The sequence below is a fragment of the Syngnathus scovelli genome, chromosome 3 (genome assembly GCF_024217435.2).
Source record: "Syngnathus scovelli strain Florida chromosome 3, RoL_Ssco_1.2, whole genome shotgun sequence".
In the NCBI taxonomy this organism is placed as follows: Eukaryota; Metazoa; Chordata; class Actinopteri; order Syngnathiformes; family Syngnathidae; genus Syngnathus; species Syngnathus scovelli.
Genome location: NC_090849.1, coordinates 10843861 through 10862057, shown reverse-complemented (window position 1 = coordinate 10862057; position 18197 = coordinate 10843861). Strand labels below are relative to the sequence as shown.

The 18197-nt window shown below is 39.4% G+C and overlaps 1 protein-coding gene across 1 annotated transcript in view; it reads right to left on the bottom strand.

The window, feature by feature from the left end:
• Positions 1-563: 563 nt before the first annotated feature.
• Positions 564-18197, bottom strand: part of loxl2b (lysyl oxidase-like 2b) — a 41158-nt gene continuing 23524 nt past the window's right edge. The window contains exons 4-14 of the mRNA XM_049764245.2: positions 17001-17212; positions 13043-13259; positions 11404-11587; positions 9324-9475; positions 7944-8111; positions 5717-5882; positions 4842-5082; positions 4419-4534; positions 3773-3909; positions 3586-3697; positions 564-1796 (exon numbers count right to left, since the gene is read on the bottom strand). Coding sequence (XP_049620202.1) covers positions 1726-1796; positions 3586-3697; positions 3773-3909; positions 4419-4534; positions 4842-5082; positions 5717-5882; positions 7944-8111; positions 9324-9475; positions 11404-11587; positions 13043-13259; positions 17001-17212 — 1776 coding nt within the window. The 3' untranslated portion in view covers positions 564-1725. The remainder of the gene's footprint in view (positions 1797-3585; positions 3698-3772; positions 3910-4418; positions 4535-4841; positions 5083-5716; positions 5883-7943; positions 8112-9323; positions 9476-11403; positions 11588-13042; positions 13260-17000; positions 17213-18197) is intronic.

Here is an 18197-nt window from a genome sequence, read left to right as displayed (position 1 = left end):
TTTTAACGTTAATAACCGTTTCCTTTGAGCGCTTGTGTCCGGAGGTATGCAGTACTCGTCCAACGCCACAGGAGGTCAGACGTGCACCGTTTTACTTTAACGCAGGGACGTGTTCTTTCACCTCTTTTATTTGTTGGATGGATGGATGGATGGATGGATGGATGGATGGATGGATGGATGGATGGATGGATGGATGGATGGATGGATGGATGGATGGATGGATGGATGGATGGATGGATGGATGGATGGATGGATGGATGGATGGATGGATGGATGGATGGATGGATGGATGGATGGAACAATATTCTTGAATCTTACTTGCAGTGCTTATTTGATCATGTTTTGAACTGATCTTCTCTAATGGCAGACAAATTTGAAGAATACTATATAATATATAGAATATACATAATGATTGAAGAATACTATGTAATATATAGAATATACATAATGATGACAATAAAAGAGCTAACATGGTTAATTCACACAGCAATGATTCTTGTCATTGAAAGATTTTCTCCAACAAATATGTGCTTTGGGAGGGAACATAAAGTAAAGCAAGAACATTGTTTTGAGTTTGCTCAATATCTTTATTAGAATTTTAACAAATAACGCAAATTTATTATGCTTAGGTCAAGTATACTTTTAGTATACATAAAGTAGCTTGTAAAACACACACTGTAACCTCAGAAAACAGAGGGCCAGTTTGATAGCACCATAATAATATGTACAATAACATGGAATTCTCACACACCATTGTACCAACCACATTTTAAAACAAGCCAATAAGCAAAACCTGATTAAAAAGACAGCAAGTTACTAAAGAAGAAACCACACCCATCTACATTTGAGTGTTTAAATAGGGAGCGCTTTGAGTCCATGGTATCATTCGCCACATTTATGAGTCCACACAGATGTTCTACTCCAGCTCTGTAACATCTTCACATTGTAAAGCATAGTTTTAATACAAATTAAAATGAAATAAAAAGAACCACAAATGCTTCTTGCTGCTTTTGGCAACAAGGAGGAATCATAATCCATTGTGGATGGAGCTCTTTTCATACCTGACTGAAATTACTCTCTACCATTTGGGTTTAGCCTTGGGTTTATTTGATTGCAATTTTGTTGCAAAGTTTGACAAGGTCCTTTTTTTTTTTTGCAAGCATGACTGCGCTCCAACACACAAAGCAAGGTCTGTAAAGCTACTGTATATCGTTGGATAGCTGTAGAGTGGAGAAACGTCAAAGCTCTGACACCGATTTTATCCAACACTTTTGGGATATTTTAAGCAAACATCAGTGATCTCTTAAATTGTCTTCTAGGTGAATAAACATACATCCCCATCATCATTGTTGTATAAGATAGAGGTGCTGCAGTGGATGGGAAACCTTTTAAAAAGTTGTGAAAGGCCTGAATGCCAAGCGTCCCTTGCAGTCACCCCCGGCATTAAATGAAGCAGGAAAGCTTTAAAACGAGAACCTTGCAGGAGCTTCTTTTTCTCCAGTGCTGCACATTCACAAAGACGTTCCTATGACACTTTATCAAATTGTATTCCATCAACAGCTCTCTTGCAGGGAGGATGGTGAAAATAGAGCTGTTCTTTTTTTGGGGGGTGGAGTGTAAGATGAAGGCCGAGGCTGGCAGGAGGTATGCACCACAGATGGAGACGTGTAGTGGCTGCGGGCTTCAGAGGTTCTCCCTGTGGGAGGGTGAATGGCTGGTGGGTTTTTACCTGTGGGTGACCTGATTGTTGAGGAGCCCTGGGATCGTCTGCTCGGTCTCAGTGCTTAATGAGCCACCTAGCAAAGGAGCAAGGAAACGTTTACCGTCAACTTTTCTTTCCTAAGGTACTGTAACAGCTCATACCAACAATCTATCTTGGCCTGACATTTCACATACTAAATAAAGGGCTGAATTGTAATTGCATTAATTTGACCATTTATTTTATTGGTTCACCTAAATATAAGCATACATAGAAATATGACTGCTAACAAGGTGCTCGTCGTTGTTAAAAAGTGCAAATAGTACCATAACAATTTCCATATAAACTTCTTCATTTTAGGTGAGAATACGGCTTCAACGTGAATACTGTTTTTATTACTACATTACCAAATTTAATTATTTAATGTTAGGGACGCAATCTTGAACATTGCACCTTCATTTCTCAGCAAATACTTGATCAAATGGAATGAGAAAATTTGTACACATTATGTTAGAGGTGAAAGTGAGGTGCAATTTCGTGCCAATCCAATTGCGATTGTTGAGCCATGGTGGCCGTCTGCTTTCCACTGAAGGCCATTCTAGAAAGGACTATATGAATATATCATTTATACATTTATTAGCTAAAATAAATTATAATCCATCTATTTTCTCTAATGTTTATCCCATTCAGGGCTGTGGCGAGGTGAAGCTTATCTCATTTGACAAAAAACATACTGCACCCTGGACATTTTCAATCACCGAGACTATTCAGACTTACAAGTGCACTGCCACTGGGTAAGAATTGAACAACTACACTGCTGTAAATCCTGATGGAAATTGTGTTTATACTCATCTGATTCTTTTTCTTCCACACACACACGCACACACACACATGCTCGCACAAACACGCACACATGCAAAGGTGCCACACAAACAGTGACTTTCTGCCATGTTTGGGTGGTTTCAGTCAGTGTTCAGCCTTGAATCGTGATCATGAAGTTAAAATGCCCTTCGGGATGACCTTCTGCCGCTCCTCTCCTTTTCATTGCTATAATTGTGTGTCACTAGAATGGAGATGTTTTTTTATAAAAGCTTGTTTACCTTCCTACTGCTTCAAGATTTGCGGGATGAATTGAAATGACTTTGTGGATGAGTAAGAATCTATTCCAGAGCTAATCGGTTTATTATATTCTGAAATTTTGGTTTGTTGCGAAGGTGCAGGAGTGTGAGGTCTGTGAGAAGAGATTACAGTTCGTATTATAGGAGTGAAACTGCTCAGTTTGAACCTTTATGGCACAGGACTATTTTTTTATTTTACGCCTATTTTTTCTCATTTTACACAGTAGATAAGTAATCATTACGGCATGCATTTGAAAATTACATACACTCACATAGAATCATGAGATTTCCACCTCATGAGATGCAGCATATATATCGGGAGTGCCCCATTCCAGAAGTTAAAAGCTAAGCCAAATATTAAAATGATTTTACATCAGTAAGCCAATGAGAATTCCTGCCACAATAAATAACATACGACACGAAATTACGACTTCTCTGTTAGGAGTTAAAGGCAGTGAAGAAGACACTATAATTTTGCTTTGTTATGACTGGAATAATCCCAAAACACATAAACAAATTTTGTGAAGGGATAAGGCATGGACAAAAAATATCTTTACATTTTTCTCATTTAATAAGGTTTGCCTGCAACTGAGTGCTGAGGCTAAATATAGAAATGGATGTAACTGTGTCTCCCACAATCAAAACATTTGAAGTGATGGTCATTATATCTGAGTGAGGGTTTGGGAGACATGTTATCCTTTTAAACATGGATTCACGTGAAGCTTACATTGGGAAAAGAGATAACAATTTACTATCTCTAAGACTTACCATTGTGACAGCTGTACATCCACACACGATGGCCATCATATCGACAGCTACATTTCAAGATGTTGTTGGAATAATCAGACTCTGGCACTTCATAATTTGGGTTGATTATTATCTGTAAAAAGGATATATGAAGGATTTTGAAGGACACAAAAATAAAAGAAGAGATAATTGTGGGCAGCAAATTTACCTGGAACATGTAATTTCCGGGCTTTAGGTCAGTGATGTCAATCCACTGGCAATCGATGTCATGCCTATATGTGTCCCAGCAGCCCACGGTGATGCCCTGCTCTCCAAAATTGGCACATTGATATTGCTTTTCAATGCCTGCAAGAAGACAGGAAAAAAAAAAGTATTTTCTTCTTTTTTCTTTTCTTCTTCTTTTTTATTCCAAGTTTATTGGTCTGGAAGTTATGTGAAGGTTGACTGGACATTTTAACTTTTTTTTTTTTTTACACTTTCTCTAAATGTTTTCTCTAAATGTTTTTGCAGACATATAGCATTTTTAGCCACTTGAGAGCAGAACCTACAGCCACCCATCCACTTTTCCCAGCTGACTTTGGGGAAGAGATCAAATTTCAAACCTATGGGCATTTTGGAGTCTTCAAAACTAAGCTAACATACAATATACAAAGCTAACCAACATTACCTGTAAGTAAGCTATGCAGGATAATACTAAAGTTTGACATCAACTCATCATTTTGTCATATCACAACAGTTGATACGTCTTCATCTATTCCTGTTTATTTGTGACTGCGTGGCATGAATACCTTTTCAAAACGCTGCCACAAAAGTGTATCTCTGAAGTAAGAAAACAATTGAGATGAGATTCCTACCTTCATCACACTCTGAGTCTTCCAGACAAAAACTGGCTTTGTGTCCTTCTGCTACTTTGGTTCCATTCAGACTAAACAGGTCGTAGAGGGTAAACACCTCCATGCTGTGATAATGGCTAACGACACATACACAGAGTTTAAACAACAAAGCTCCAACACAGCACTCTGAGTACAAATACATATCCTGCAACAAAGCAAAAGATGTTAACAAAAGTTGCAAACCCTGAAGTGGAGGTGTCAAGAAAAAAAATCAAAATTGTTTTTGCATACTTAAGAAGCTCCTGCTTTCAGGTCAATCCAGGGGCATGCGAATGCGTGGCGAAGATGGAGTAAGTTTTAATGTATTTTTCATTCATGCCATAAACAGTTAAAATAGTATGCGTTTCATCGAGCAAACAGCGACATCTGTAATTAGGAACTGACCCATGACAGTCATGCCACACCCAAGACTGTCGGTCAGCTTTGGGACGGAAGTCGGAGTGACCGTTGTTGTGGATCTGCGAGGAGAAGCGCAGCAGCCGGCGGTAGGAGTTGGCAGGCGTCTCTTTGGCGGAGGAGGCCAGGCACTCCTCCTCAAAAGCACATTGCAGCATGAACATAGGCCTGTCCTCCATGTAGGTGGTCTGCTCCACCGCCTGAGGGTTCAGCACCAGGTCAGGGGCCGCTGTGGGACGAGAATGAAGGATGAGGCGAAGGAATGGTGCACAGACACAGTTACACAATGGAACACGTGCCAAGTCAAGACGATTCCAGTGGATGCAAAGTCTCAATCAGAGCCAGACGCTGCATCAGCAGCAAGGTGAAAAGAGGTTGAAAACTTTGTAAAGCACTCTAATTCCAACAATGGGACTGGAGCATCACAGCACAAAAATTATTTGATTTGAAGTCAAGTCTGTGCAAATCATGTGGCATTGCATTTGAGTAGTGTTTGCGGTCGTGTCAACCGGAAATTATTTTTCAACACACTCCTGTCATTAAAATGTAAAATTCTATCAAATCAAACGTAGGATAATGTTATTTTGGTTGATAATAAGGAAAACATTTGAATGTGGGCTGATAGTGTTCCCTTACTTTTCACAAGTGATACTTTCCTAGCAGGCTAGTGAATTTTTCATAAAGTAGAGGGTGACTTTTTCTGACGGATTCACGCCTCTATTTAGCCATTATGACCCCCCCCCCCCCCCCCCCCCTCCACACACACACACACGCACACATGCAAAAAAAGAATGCAAATAGGTAAAACTGTGAATTGTGGATCTCAAATCAAACATTAAAAAAACTACGAGGGGCCACCTTACTCTCAGAGCACGAGACTCCGGCTGCATTGCGGCCGCCTCCTTTGGAGCAGCTGAGGTGTGCTCCATGGTGCAGGCAGTGGGACAGAGACATCTCAGTACCAGAGCAGCGAACGCCACTCATCGCCACACTGTCTGCACTCACCTCACCTTGCCAGTACCATGTCTCCTGTTGAGAAGAAAACAGGCACCAAGGTTTGAAGGGGACAATCCAGACAAAAAAGCTTGACATAATTAATAATAATAATAATGACAATCATAATAACATGAACGTTCGACTTGACATAAGTGTAATGGATGGAAATAACCTGTAATTATTAAATCACTTCAATCTATCTGAAAAAAAAGGTAAAGTCAGTACGGTGAAGACTATATGCCAAATACACCTCACAGCCAAAATGTTCAAACCCAAGGTTGCATCTTTCTGTATGGACTATGCATGTTCCCCTTAAATTCGAAAAATTTAGAGATTCATCGATTACAAAATTACTAAATTACCAGAATGTGTAAACGTGGGTGAATGGCTGTTTGTCTCTATGTGCCCCATGATTGAGCACACAAACCGCCAATGCAGGGTATACACTGCCTCTCACCCACAATCAGCTGGGATAAGCATCAGCTTACCCATGACCCTGAACAAAACAAGCAATAGAAAATGGATGAAAATTAGTAAACCAATGTAATAATTTGCTAAAGTTGTTTTTCCATTGGAGTGTAATTTCCAATTCTGACCACTGGAGTGCACTCTGGTATTTCTTCAGCTTTACCTGAAGCCTGTAGAACAAAACCACTACATTATTGTCAAAAATATATTCTGTTTTATTTTCTAACATAAGGGGCTCAGATTCCTGGCAGCCTCCTGCCATCATTGCAAAACTTCCAACTATGTCCAATGCAATGTCACGCTCTCATATTAATAATCATCATCATAAGTACCACAAGGTTCCCCTTGTATAACTCAGCTCTCTCCAACTCGTTGCAAACAAACTGGAGCTTCTCTGAGTATTTTTTCCTATTAAAATAGAAGGGCACTTGATCTCATCATCCTCTAGTCTTAAGCAAATTGCATGGTTTTGGAATCTTTCAACTAAAAAAATAAAACAAAAATTGTAATAATCATATTTTTGTTGCTCTTGTCTTGGGAAAACAGTGTGGCATCATAACTGTTGGACAATTTAAATTGACTATGTATTCATTTAATTTAATTTAACTTGTCTACTGTTCTTTATAACTGGATATTGATGTGATGATGATGTGATGATGACGATGGACATTTTGCAGTGGTGAGCTCAAACTTACATCCATCCATCCATCCATTTTCTGAACCGCTTAGTCCCCACGGGGGTCGCGGGCGTGCTGGAGCCTATCCCAGCCGTCATCGGGCAGTAGGCGGGGGACACCCTGAATTGGTTGCCAGCCAATCGCAGGGCACACAGAGACAGACAACCAATCGCACTCACAATTTGGAGTCTTCAATCGGCCTACCAAGCATGTTTTTGGAATGTGGGAGGAAACCGGAGTGCCCGGCGTGGGCCGGGGGAGAACATGCAAACTCCACACAGGGAGGGCTGGAATCGAACCCGCACCCTCCTAACTGTGAGGCGGACGTGCTACCCAGTGTGCCACCGAGCCGCCCCTCAAACTTACAATAAAATGTTAAACCATGTTGTTATGAAAGTAAAACTTGTAACGTGATTGTTCTCAAAAGACATTCAATAGTATAAATGTCGCTACATTTAACTAACTTAAACATCTAAAATAACTATGAATTATAACTTATTCAAATTTTAAGTATTGCATATGCGTTTTACATATGCATATTAGAAATGTGTGTATATTTACCTCAATCTAGGTCATTGGCAGAGTTCTTTTTGCATCTTAGACTGTGACACGTGCCTTAGAAGGCTCTTCATTCTCCTACTACTACTATTACATTGATTGAAAATAATATTTGAAACAATTTCTAAACAAAAAACTCACCAACCTAATCTAATTCCTATTCTTTTTTGTTTTGTTTTTTGCTATTACAATTTGACAAACTTCGTAAACAGTTGTTCACATTATATATAATGTATTTAGTTGTAGCTATTGTGGCCCTCTTCACATTTAAAAGAACCGTGGAAATTATCTCGAGAGTCCAAATTATTTTTGTGTTTAGCACTATTTTAGCTGAGATTATTGGCTACCTTTTATTGGGTACAACCTCATACTCCATCTGGTTTGCTCATACCTGGAAATAATTGCTGGCAAAGCCCAAACCCAGCTGTCTGCAGACAACCATGGCCTCCATGATTCCCCAGCCCTCACTGCATACGGTGCCCCACACCAGAGAGCCGTTCTTCTCCACCAGCACCTCCACACGACCCTCAAAGGGATTTCGACCTCCACTCAAACGCAGCTACAGGTATGGACGAGAGGAGAGGCACATTGTTTAAGGTTCATATTCATAAATCAGGTCTGATTTTTAGCATAATTAGTACAAAAGACAGAAAGGAAGGAGTTTCCTAAATGATAAAATTATATACAAACTAAAGTAGTGGTCATGAAGCTTTTTAAAAAAGACAATTACTTTGAAGGGCTACCAGTTTGATACACACTTCCGTAATAAAGGCACTCAAATTACCTTTAGTTTATACGGTTTATAAATAATTATATTCATCTATATGATGACACAGATTATGTTAATGACTGGAATTGGAATTTTTAATGATATAACAAGGTACAAAATGGATAAATATTCATCCGTAACACTAGATTATAAGAGTCATTTCAAAATGTCCATGAAGTGCTGGTGTATTAAACATTTCACTTCGTGTGTACCAATTTATACTTTTACATCTAAAATAAGTGTATACAAAATAGGTGAACTCATAATAAATCTATAATTCATGCTCGTGACCCAATAAATGTCAGATGACCAACCAGTATTTCCGCAAAGAGATCCTGTAGTGGTTGACCGGAACAAATGATACAAACGATTACCCTCTTTTGACAGCAATTATACATGTTTGATAAACTTTGATCAACATTTCTTAAGCGTTCAAGCTCTAAAATGTTTAACTTTGAGTATCCTGTAGTGAAGTTAACAAACGGTCAAGAGTTCAAGCAATTTAAGAACAGAGAAGTTAATTTGTCCAAAATAACTTTTTTTCTTCTTTTTTGGTTAAGAATAGGAACTGGAATTGAATCGAGGAACCGGACTCAGAAACCGAATCTTTTCATTAATTTTATGAAGTTCTGAAATTGCTAATCTCATCATCTGAAAGTAGCTAAACATTCCACTACACAATATCGCTGGCCACTTTTTGATGTCATAGATAAGAAGCGGGATTGATTTTTTTTTCTCTCTTTTACACTGTGATATCTAGTGTTCTGCACGTTGTTTACATCTGTAACTGTCATACATAGCAGATTCATGTAAACAGTTCTCATGTAATCAAAACACTGGTTCCAGTTCATACCGGAAGTCACATCTATAATTCATGCAAAGGCTCCTAGGGCTTGGGAATCAAGTGGATAAATAATTAATTCCCAACTATGTGTTGTGTAAACCTTTTGAGAAACAAGTTAATAGAAAACTAAAGGGGAATCAAATAAATCTGTAGCTCACCCTCTCCTGGAAGCCCATAGCAGGGACATTACATCTAACAGCTGCATCCTCCTCGTGGCTGCAGCCCAGAGACTCCTTGTTGAAGGAACACTCGGTGATGGACTTCTCAAATCCAGAACACTGCACTTCATTCATATGGACTGGGCCCATGCCTTGTGAACAAAAAGAAAAACACTTCTTGAAAAGGACACTTTCTGTAGACAGTAACCATATATATTTACAGAAAGGAAACGCAGGTGAAAATTGTAACCAGAAATGAAGTATGCTGAGGGAAAATAATATATCACTATTCTTATGTGGTATTCATAATAATCCATTTTCTGTACCGCTTGTCCCCACGTGCTGGAGCCTATCCCGGCAGTCATCGGGCAGTAGGCGGGGGATACCCTGAACCGGTTGTCAGCCAGTCGCAGGACACACAGACAAACAACTATCCGCACTCGCACTCATACCGAGGGGCAATTTGGAATGCTCAATCAGCCTACCATGCATGTTTTTGGGATGTTGGAGGAAACCAGAGTGCCCGGAGAAAACCCACGCAGGCACGGGGAGAACGTGCAAACTCCACGAAGGGAGGACCGGAGGTGGAATTGAACCCAAACCCTCTGAACTGTGAGGCGGACGTGCTAACCAGTGAACCACCATTCAGGCATCTCCAAAATCTGAAATGTATGTTATTTTTCTAAAGTAGTCGGCCTTTCTACTCACTGTAGCCTCAATGTAACATCTAAGGTAGAATACAAAAGTCATATTCATTCTCCAAACTGCTTTCAATTTGTTCTGATGATGTTCAGAACTCAAAACACTCATATCTCAAACCAATGAAATTAATAAAATTGTTATATTGCTTATCTATACATGTTTTGGCACCATTTCTGTTTAAAAATGTCCTGTTTAAAAGGTTATAAACTGATACTACTCATTAGCCAGTTTATCGTGTTTTGCAATGTTTGTTAGTATAAAGCTAAATGGACATACTTAAGGCTAAGCCATGTGGCTGATTTAAACACACAATGTACAATTTTCTTTGTTTAGTTTAGTTTGACAGTAAACTTTGACTGGGAGTGGTAATAAACAGCTTGAAACCTTTTCTATGAACTGTTGTTCACTATCTGCCCAAGTGCTGACTGTTGTCAAGAAAATTTAGTTTATTGGCACCACAAAGCGCTCCTGACAATTATTTTTGCTCACAAGCCAAAGCAAAAATAAAAATAGTTGAACGGCGGTTTGTACCTTCAAAAACTCGTATTAAATTTTGCATCTACAAGAATGTTATTATTTTATTATGTACTGCACAAAGGGCAGCAGCCAGCTCAATTCAATCCAGCTCAATTCAATACTCTTACTTTGTTTTAGTTTTTAAATAACCTTTCCATTGTATTTTATGATGACAGGAAAACAGAGTGTATAAAACATCTGCTGAATGTGTGATTTTCAATGGGTAAGTAAGCAGCACATTTCAGTTTTTCCATGAGGCAACTCACTCTTGTTGTAAAAACGTGCTGAGAAGACACTGTAAAAACACTTCATGCAGCCAGCGGTATAAACATTGTGTGCTGTCTGGAAGTCTGAAAAGGAAGTCCTTCCAGTGCAGGCCATGATTACAGAAGAGGTCACTTAGCTCACCGAATGTCTTTTCTGCATATGTTTTTTTTCCACCAGCTGGTTGGTGTGGTAAGGTAACTGATTATACACTGTAATGTATGCTACATACGCCCCAACATCCCACAAAAAAGAAAAAGATGATACATTGCATTAGAATTAACTTCAAACACAATGTCTCATTTTATGTGGCCTATTTTGGCCTTGAAAATAAATATAAAAGTAAATATGATGCATGATTGCAAATTTTATAGTGCTGATGACTCTGTGCGTTGTGTATTAGTATATGTTTTCTAAATATATGTGGCAAAAGCCCTACAGTGACTCCAACACCCAGGGAAAACATCTTTGTGAGTTTTTACATACAGACTTGGTTATTGAAGACAATTGTGATATTACTAATCCCAGAACACTTGTAATGCTTGTAAAGCACATTTTTGACTCTTAGAAGTATTTATTCTTTGGATGCGTAACTCACCTTGTCCGAGGCGACCACCGGACAGCGCCTCTTTGGCTGTACCGAAGCCCAGCTCTCGACACACCACCGTGGCAGACACCAGATTCCACTTGTCATCACATATGGTGCCCCACTCTCCATTTTTCAAGACTTCTACACGGCCCTCGCCTACTATGGCCCCACCGCGCAGACGGACCAATGGTTGCTGAAAAGGAAAAACGTTCTTAAAACCAACTTCAGAGTTTGTAGACGAAAGCAGGCAGTGATACAGATCTCCCAGCAACTGTTTAGGAAAACTTAGTGGAAACACAAGTAACAAGTGTAGCACGGTTTATACAATTTACACCACATATTGCAGTGTTTGGCACAATTTGGAGTGCTCAATCGGCCTAACAAACATGGTTTCTTTAGGGGATGTGGGAGGAAACCGAAGTTCCCGGGGAAAACCCATGCAGGCACGGGGAGAACATGCAAACTCTACGCAGGGACGGCTGGAGGGGGAATCGAATGCACAACCTCTGAACTGCGAGGCAGACGTGCTAACCAGAGAACCACCCTCTCGCCCTAAAATAATATAGAGTATAATAATTGCAAACATCATCAACTAATGAGATATCCCTATTTTATCATTGTTGGTTGTAAATTGATTTTTTACATTGTAGAGGCAAGTCTGATTTTCGAGTTGCCCACCTTCCATGTATTACTACATTGCGCCACAACATGCCAGGCACTAAGGTCTGCTAGAAGATATGCAGCACATAAAGAAGAGGCAGAGAAGGTCCCAAACTATGAATTTGAAGTACGATAACATCCATGAACACTTTTTTTAGCCAATGTAAAGCGTTTTGCATTATGTGTACATAACAAGCTATTCAACATTCATTAGATAAAATGATATGGTTTGGTTGAACATTTTGGTTTTTACTTCTGTTTTTTTGTATCTGTGGATTCCACAGTAAACTTAAATTGGGCGCGACAAATAGCTTGAAGCATCATTCTTTTCCTCTTCTTTGGAGAATGGTGTTATACAACGGTCTCCCTCAGAACAGCAAGAGAGATTGAAAAATATGGAATACATTGAAGTGTGTGTTTTAATAAGTTTAGATTTGTATTGGTTTATTTGGCGTGTCTTTTAAGGACTGCAAGGGTTAAAACCTATTTTTAAATGTTTTTTTAATATGGTCTTTCCATATAACAGGTGGACTTGGAGTGGATGCCCCACAGGTTCACAAACCGAAAGTCACAAAAACTGAAACCATTTCTCACGTTGTTTATATCTTTCTACCTCATGTGAATGTTTTTGGTTCTAACTACATGAAAGTAAAGTTTTTTTACCACACACTGGGCAGGCAATGAGGGTCTGTGCCCATCGAGATGCTTGTGCTCACACTAGTCCATGAGGCACAGAAAAGAAACTGAAAAGAAATTTAAAATGTAATTTTTACTTGCTCAAAGCAGCTACTTTCATGATACGAAATACATTAAATAAATTAAAAAGTTCAATTTTAGAGATCCGTGCCTCAAGTGAGGGGCACAAGCCTCTTGGTGGTCGGGCACAGACTCCTTGTGCGCCTATAGCGACAAGTGCTTTAATTTACTCTTCAATTGACACCAACCAAAGTGCTTTTCTAGCGTGAGCAGAGGTTAAGTGAGACTGTACCTCTTGTCTGAAGGCCTTCTTAAATCCAGTCGCAGATGAAGGAGCAAAGGCTCTTCCAGGGACACAGCTCACCACCACAGGCAACCCTTCAGCACAGGTTCCATTAGATTCCACGGATTTATCCTTCCCCAGTTTACAGCTAGACAAATGGGCCTCGTTGCCGGTGCAATTGACGGCGTACTCCCAATATGAGGGCTTCCTCCTGCGAGCAAACATCCTGCACAGAACAAGGAGTAAGAATCAGTTACAATATTAAACTGCTTAGAATGGTTTATGTATGCAAGTATGTACCTTAAGGAGTTAAAGAGCCAATATTGGCAAGCCCATTAAAACTCAGACATTAAATATTGTTAATCAATTATGATCACTGCTATATCTACATTTATTTTTTCATTTTTCCATTGCGTGTTTGCACTGATATTTTTGTGACAGCTCGCAAGTTTAAAATTTGGATATAGAATACGTGAAAAGATTTTCATCGTGATGCACAGGAGGTAACCAGTTATGAAAAGAAAGTGACCCATTAATGAAGACTTTATTAGATTTGCTTCAGCGCTACATGTACGTATTTCAGATTCATTGTACTAATCTTAATCCCTCAGGGTGAAATGGAATTTACACTCTCTTTTATATTTTTGTAAAGATGACAAATGGAAATCATTTAGAATGAAGAAACGTGGCAAAACCTGTTATTCTAACAACGAGGGGACCTGCTGGGTTGCTAATGTCTCATCTTGAGGAATCACGCATTATTTATTACGCTCATTAAGTGCAACGCCACATCTTAAACAACTGTCCTAGGTCTAAGATATGTGTAAAAAAAACAGATGGGGGAGGCAACATTTATTTTTCATCGGGGACTCGATAAGACTCATTATTAATTTTGTTGGAGGCAGCTGGGCAATTAGAGCCAATCTGTTAGAACACTAACAGAAGGAAACCTTTACTGATACAACTCTTATTTTGCTAGCATGGAATGAAGCCATTGATCTGTATTGGAATTTACTCTGCACTGTGAGTTTCTACAGCAATCATGAGAATGCAAAAGATTATCACAGGAGTTTTTTTTTTCACAAATGAAAACTAAACCCAGTTTAATTTATTAATGTTATTTGTAATAATACATTGAATACAGTTTCATGATTGCACTGATAAGTGCATTGATGCCATAGCTAATGTCTTGATTGTTTTTCTTGCATAAGTTTTCATATTAATTTCTTAAATACAGTTCTTGGATATTTTCCATGTCTCCATCAGTAGTATGTACAATTAAACAATTGTTTTTACATATGATGGAAAATCCACTTCTTTTGCTTCAATATTCATTTTATTGTCCACTTTGGAGTCTTCAAGACTGTAGAAAAGTGTAATCTATCCCTCCAGGTGTTGCAGAGTTACTTTTATGATCAGTTTGGGGTCTATTCTTTACGCCGTTCAGTTTTCTCCATTTTCTTTTACATATTTGATGTATTATGTCATATCCTTTGGGGCGGGACTACCAAACAAGGTAATGGGTGTGGGCAAACGATTTCGCAAATCCGCCATCTTTATTACTCTGCGTTAAATGCATTTGTTAGCTTCTTGCTAATGCTAGCATTAGCTTACTCGTTAACTTGACTGCAGTACTTGTTTACAAGACGTGTTCATAAATATTTAGGGAATTTATTTTGTTTCGTGTTATGTATGGTTGTATGGACAAGTCTTCTGCCGTTATGTCTTTTAATCAATCAAAGCATTTGCAGCGCAAGTAAACTCTACCTCGGCTAAAAAACTACAAATATTTCTGACCAGAAAGGGTGCCGCACATCTTGCGACCTGAAGGGAGTGGGGTGTGAAGTATCTAATTTGTATTTAAAGAGACCGCACCAAAACAGCTTTCTCTGAGCCGCACCAGAGCAAGTCTAAAAGAGGGACCTGTGATGCTATCAAATCGAGGAATTTAGACAAAAGCATCGTTGTTCCATTTTATATAGACCACAACTGAATGAGTAAAACGTCAAACAGAAGAATTTATAAACATGATATGTAAGCTTTAAAACTAATGCTGTCACGTCTCGCCCCCAACTGCTCCACTATGTGTCCGTTGTCTTGGTTTCTGTCTGTGTGCTCGCCCCTCCCCTCCTGTGTGCCCATGATCAGTGTGATTGTTCCCACCTGCCTCTCGTTACCTGTCTTGTATAAAAGTCCTGTCTGCCCCTCTCTCCCTGTCGGATCATTGGTTTTGGTATTGGTTGGTTTTGGTTTTGGTTGCTGTCGTTCGGTGTTGTCGTCCTGTCTTGATGCCGTCATGTCCTGCTGTCTTCTTGTTCCACGTCCCGGTCAGTCAGTCAAGTTATTGTTTAAGTCATGTCAGTTTACTGAGTCTGTATTTTGAGTTGCTTCAATAAACCCTGGTCCAAGCTGCACTTGGTCGTCCTGCTCCATGCTACACCCGACCGTGACAAATGCCCCTAAAACAACTCTTGATAAAATCATATTAGAGACTGTGCAGATGTATCAGAGCGGAGTCAAGTATATGATTACTAGAGAGCAGCCAGATTGGCCCCACACACCACACGTTTCACACGGAGTCATAGCACACGGAGTCATAGCGGGAGCAGGATGACACGTCGATGGAAAGTTAAGCAGTCGCCATGCTCTGCTGCAGTAAAGGAAAAATCCAGACTCTGCGCCCACTAAATGTGGTGTTGAATGCATTAGCACTAGTTTATAGAAGACTATGATTAACCTGTGTTGCAGTGGCTCATACACCTTGGACATCAGAAATCAGTAACTGACAATCATTTTACATAATGTAACTGATGGCACAAAATTCACTCAAAGCATCTTCTTTTCGGAACTATCAACAATGAAATATAAAATCGGGACCACATTTGTGTGCAAAATATAAACCTAATCTCTGTCAGTCAGAATTCATTATACTGATATAATATACTCTGCATAGACGATGCAAACAGTGAAGTTAGCTCTTTGAGAGGTTCTCATTATTCCACACAGAGATTCGCTCCGATAACAGTGTTTTCAGCTAAAATAAAAAAATAAAAAAAATCAAAGTTGTCAGTAACAGTGGCAACCTAAGATGGCTGCCCTCCGTGGGTGTGAGGCATAGCACACTAGTCTAACGGCTTTAATTGCTGTTCATGAGAGACGGGCGAAAAAACTCGAAAGGTTTATCCTCGGAGATGTCAAACCTGTCAAAGCTAATTTGTAGAGGAGAGGCGAGGTACATCCTGAAGTAGTCTGCAGCCAATCGCAGGGCACAAATACCCAACTATAACCATTCACATGGGCAATTTAGTCTTCAAGTAACCTACCATACATGTTTTGGGAGTGTAGGAAGAACACCCCACTTCCTCCTGTAGGAAGTGTACCTGGAGAAAACGCACGTGGGCACAGGGCACTCGTGCATATTCACAAAAGGTCAAAATTAAAATTTGATTCCACAATTTGAACTGTGAGTTGAATGTGCTAACCAGTTTTGCCATCATTCCAAAAGGTATGTTTGGCACAAACACTATAATGCTCATCAGCAAAAGAACAAAATGCAGTGAAGCATAGTGGTGTCACCGTCATGCTTTGGGACTATCTTTCTTTCGCCAGAAATAGAACGTTAAGTTCGAAAGAATATAAATTTTTAGAAAAGTACAGCCGAACTTTATTTTGGGTTAATCATAGGCATTTTAAAAGTTGTGTGGTGACTCTCATTTAACGTGAGTTCGGATCTAATTCATGATAAAGTTACGTCCCCACTTATGAGAGGGTGTGCAAACTTGTGCAACCGCATTATTTTGGCTGATTATTTTTACCTTCATTCTCTGACTTGTCCAGGTGGTGGTCGTATTATTCTTCCAAAATAACATTTCGAAACTCTAATTTCTTATAGAAATGACCAGGAGTGATCATGTTCTCACACCTGCACTAGATAGAATGCAACCCCAGCCTAACCACAAATACTCACTTGTAGACTCTGGCATTGTATTTCCTCTCCCCAGGGAAGCCAAACATGCCACAGATAACTCTGCTGTCCAAGTGGCTCCAGTCCGTGTTACAGATCTGCTTCCATTTCCCACCATCCTTTACCTCCACGTAGCCCTCTGTCACAGGGATCCGCTTGCGTAATGATGACAAAATGGCTCGAATGCGCACATCCTCAACTTGAATGTCAAGGCTCTGTAAGGAATATGAAACCCTCATGAAAGAAGGAAGGTCAACAAATTAAATGTATGCTTAGTTCCACAATATAGTACAACCGGAGAGTATGAAATGAAATGGAATATTGGTTAGCAAATCTGCCTTCCTGTTTTAAGATTACATTTACAGCTCCTGTGTGCTGGGGAGTCATCCAGAGTCCGTTGAGCTAGGTTCTAAGTAATCATTTAGCTGTGTTACATAATACACAATAAAACACCCCATTTCCTAGCCGCCTGGTCGTAGGCTATGACCTACCAGCTTAGTGTCATCAAACATTTTTTAAGTAAAACACATTTTTACTGTTCTTAAAGGGGCACTATAACTGGATGCCCTGCAATTGTGTTTATCTTTAAAAGCTCATACATTTAAGATTCTTCACAGTAGCCGTAATTAAGATGCCTTTCCAAACGAAAGAAAAATTAAATTTCCTGTTTTTAATTAGACATACTATGTATAAGCCTGAGACTGGGTGTCTTGTTAACACAACCAAACAAAGCAATGGACTCGGTGAGCAGAAAACACAACATCACTTAATAAGTAGTTACAAGAGGGCTACACATTTTTACAGTGGATTTTGCAGTTCATCTTCCATCATTCCTGGCAGAAGGGACAACTAAAGGACATGCTTTAAAGGAAAACAAAACAGCAAAAAGAAAAAGCTTTGAACCATGTTTGTCGTTCTGCTGAATTCAACAATTATGCTATCCATCCTTCAATTTTCTTTTACACCACAAAGTGGTTGTCAGTCAATCATAGGGCACTTAAAGACAGACAGCAATTCCCCATGCACAAAGACAGGTAAGTAAACCACTACAACATCAGTAACTTTAACAATTAGATCAAATAAATGATTGGGCTTACAAATATGTTTTGCGCAGCCCAACACGTCAAAACACAATATTCTGATTAATGTTTCGGGCCAAATCCATCAAAGTTCCAATCCAAAGTTTTTAATCTATCTCAG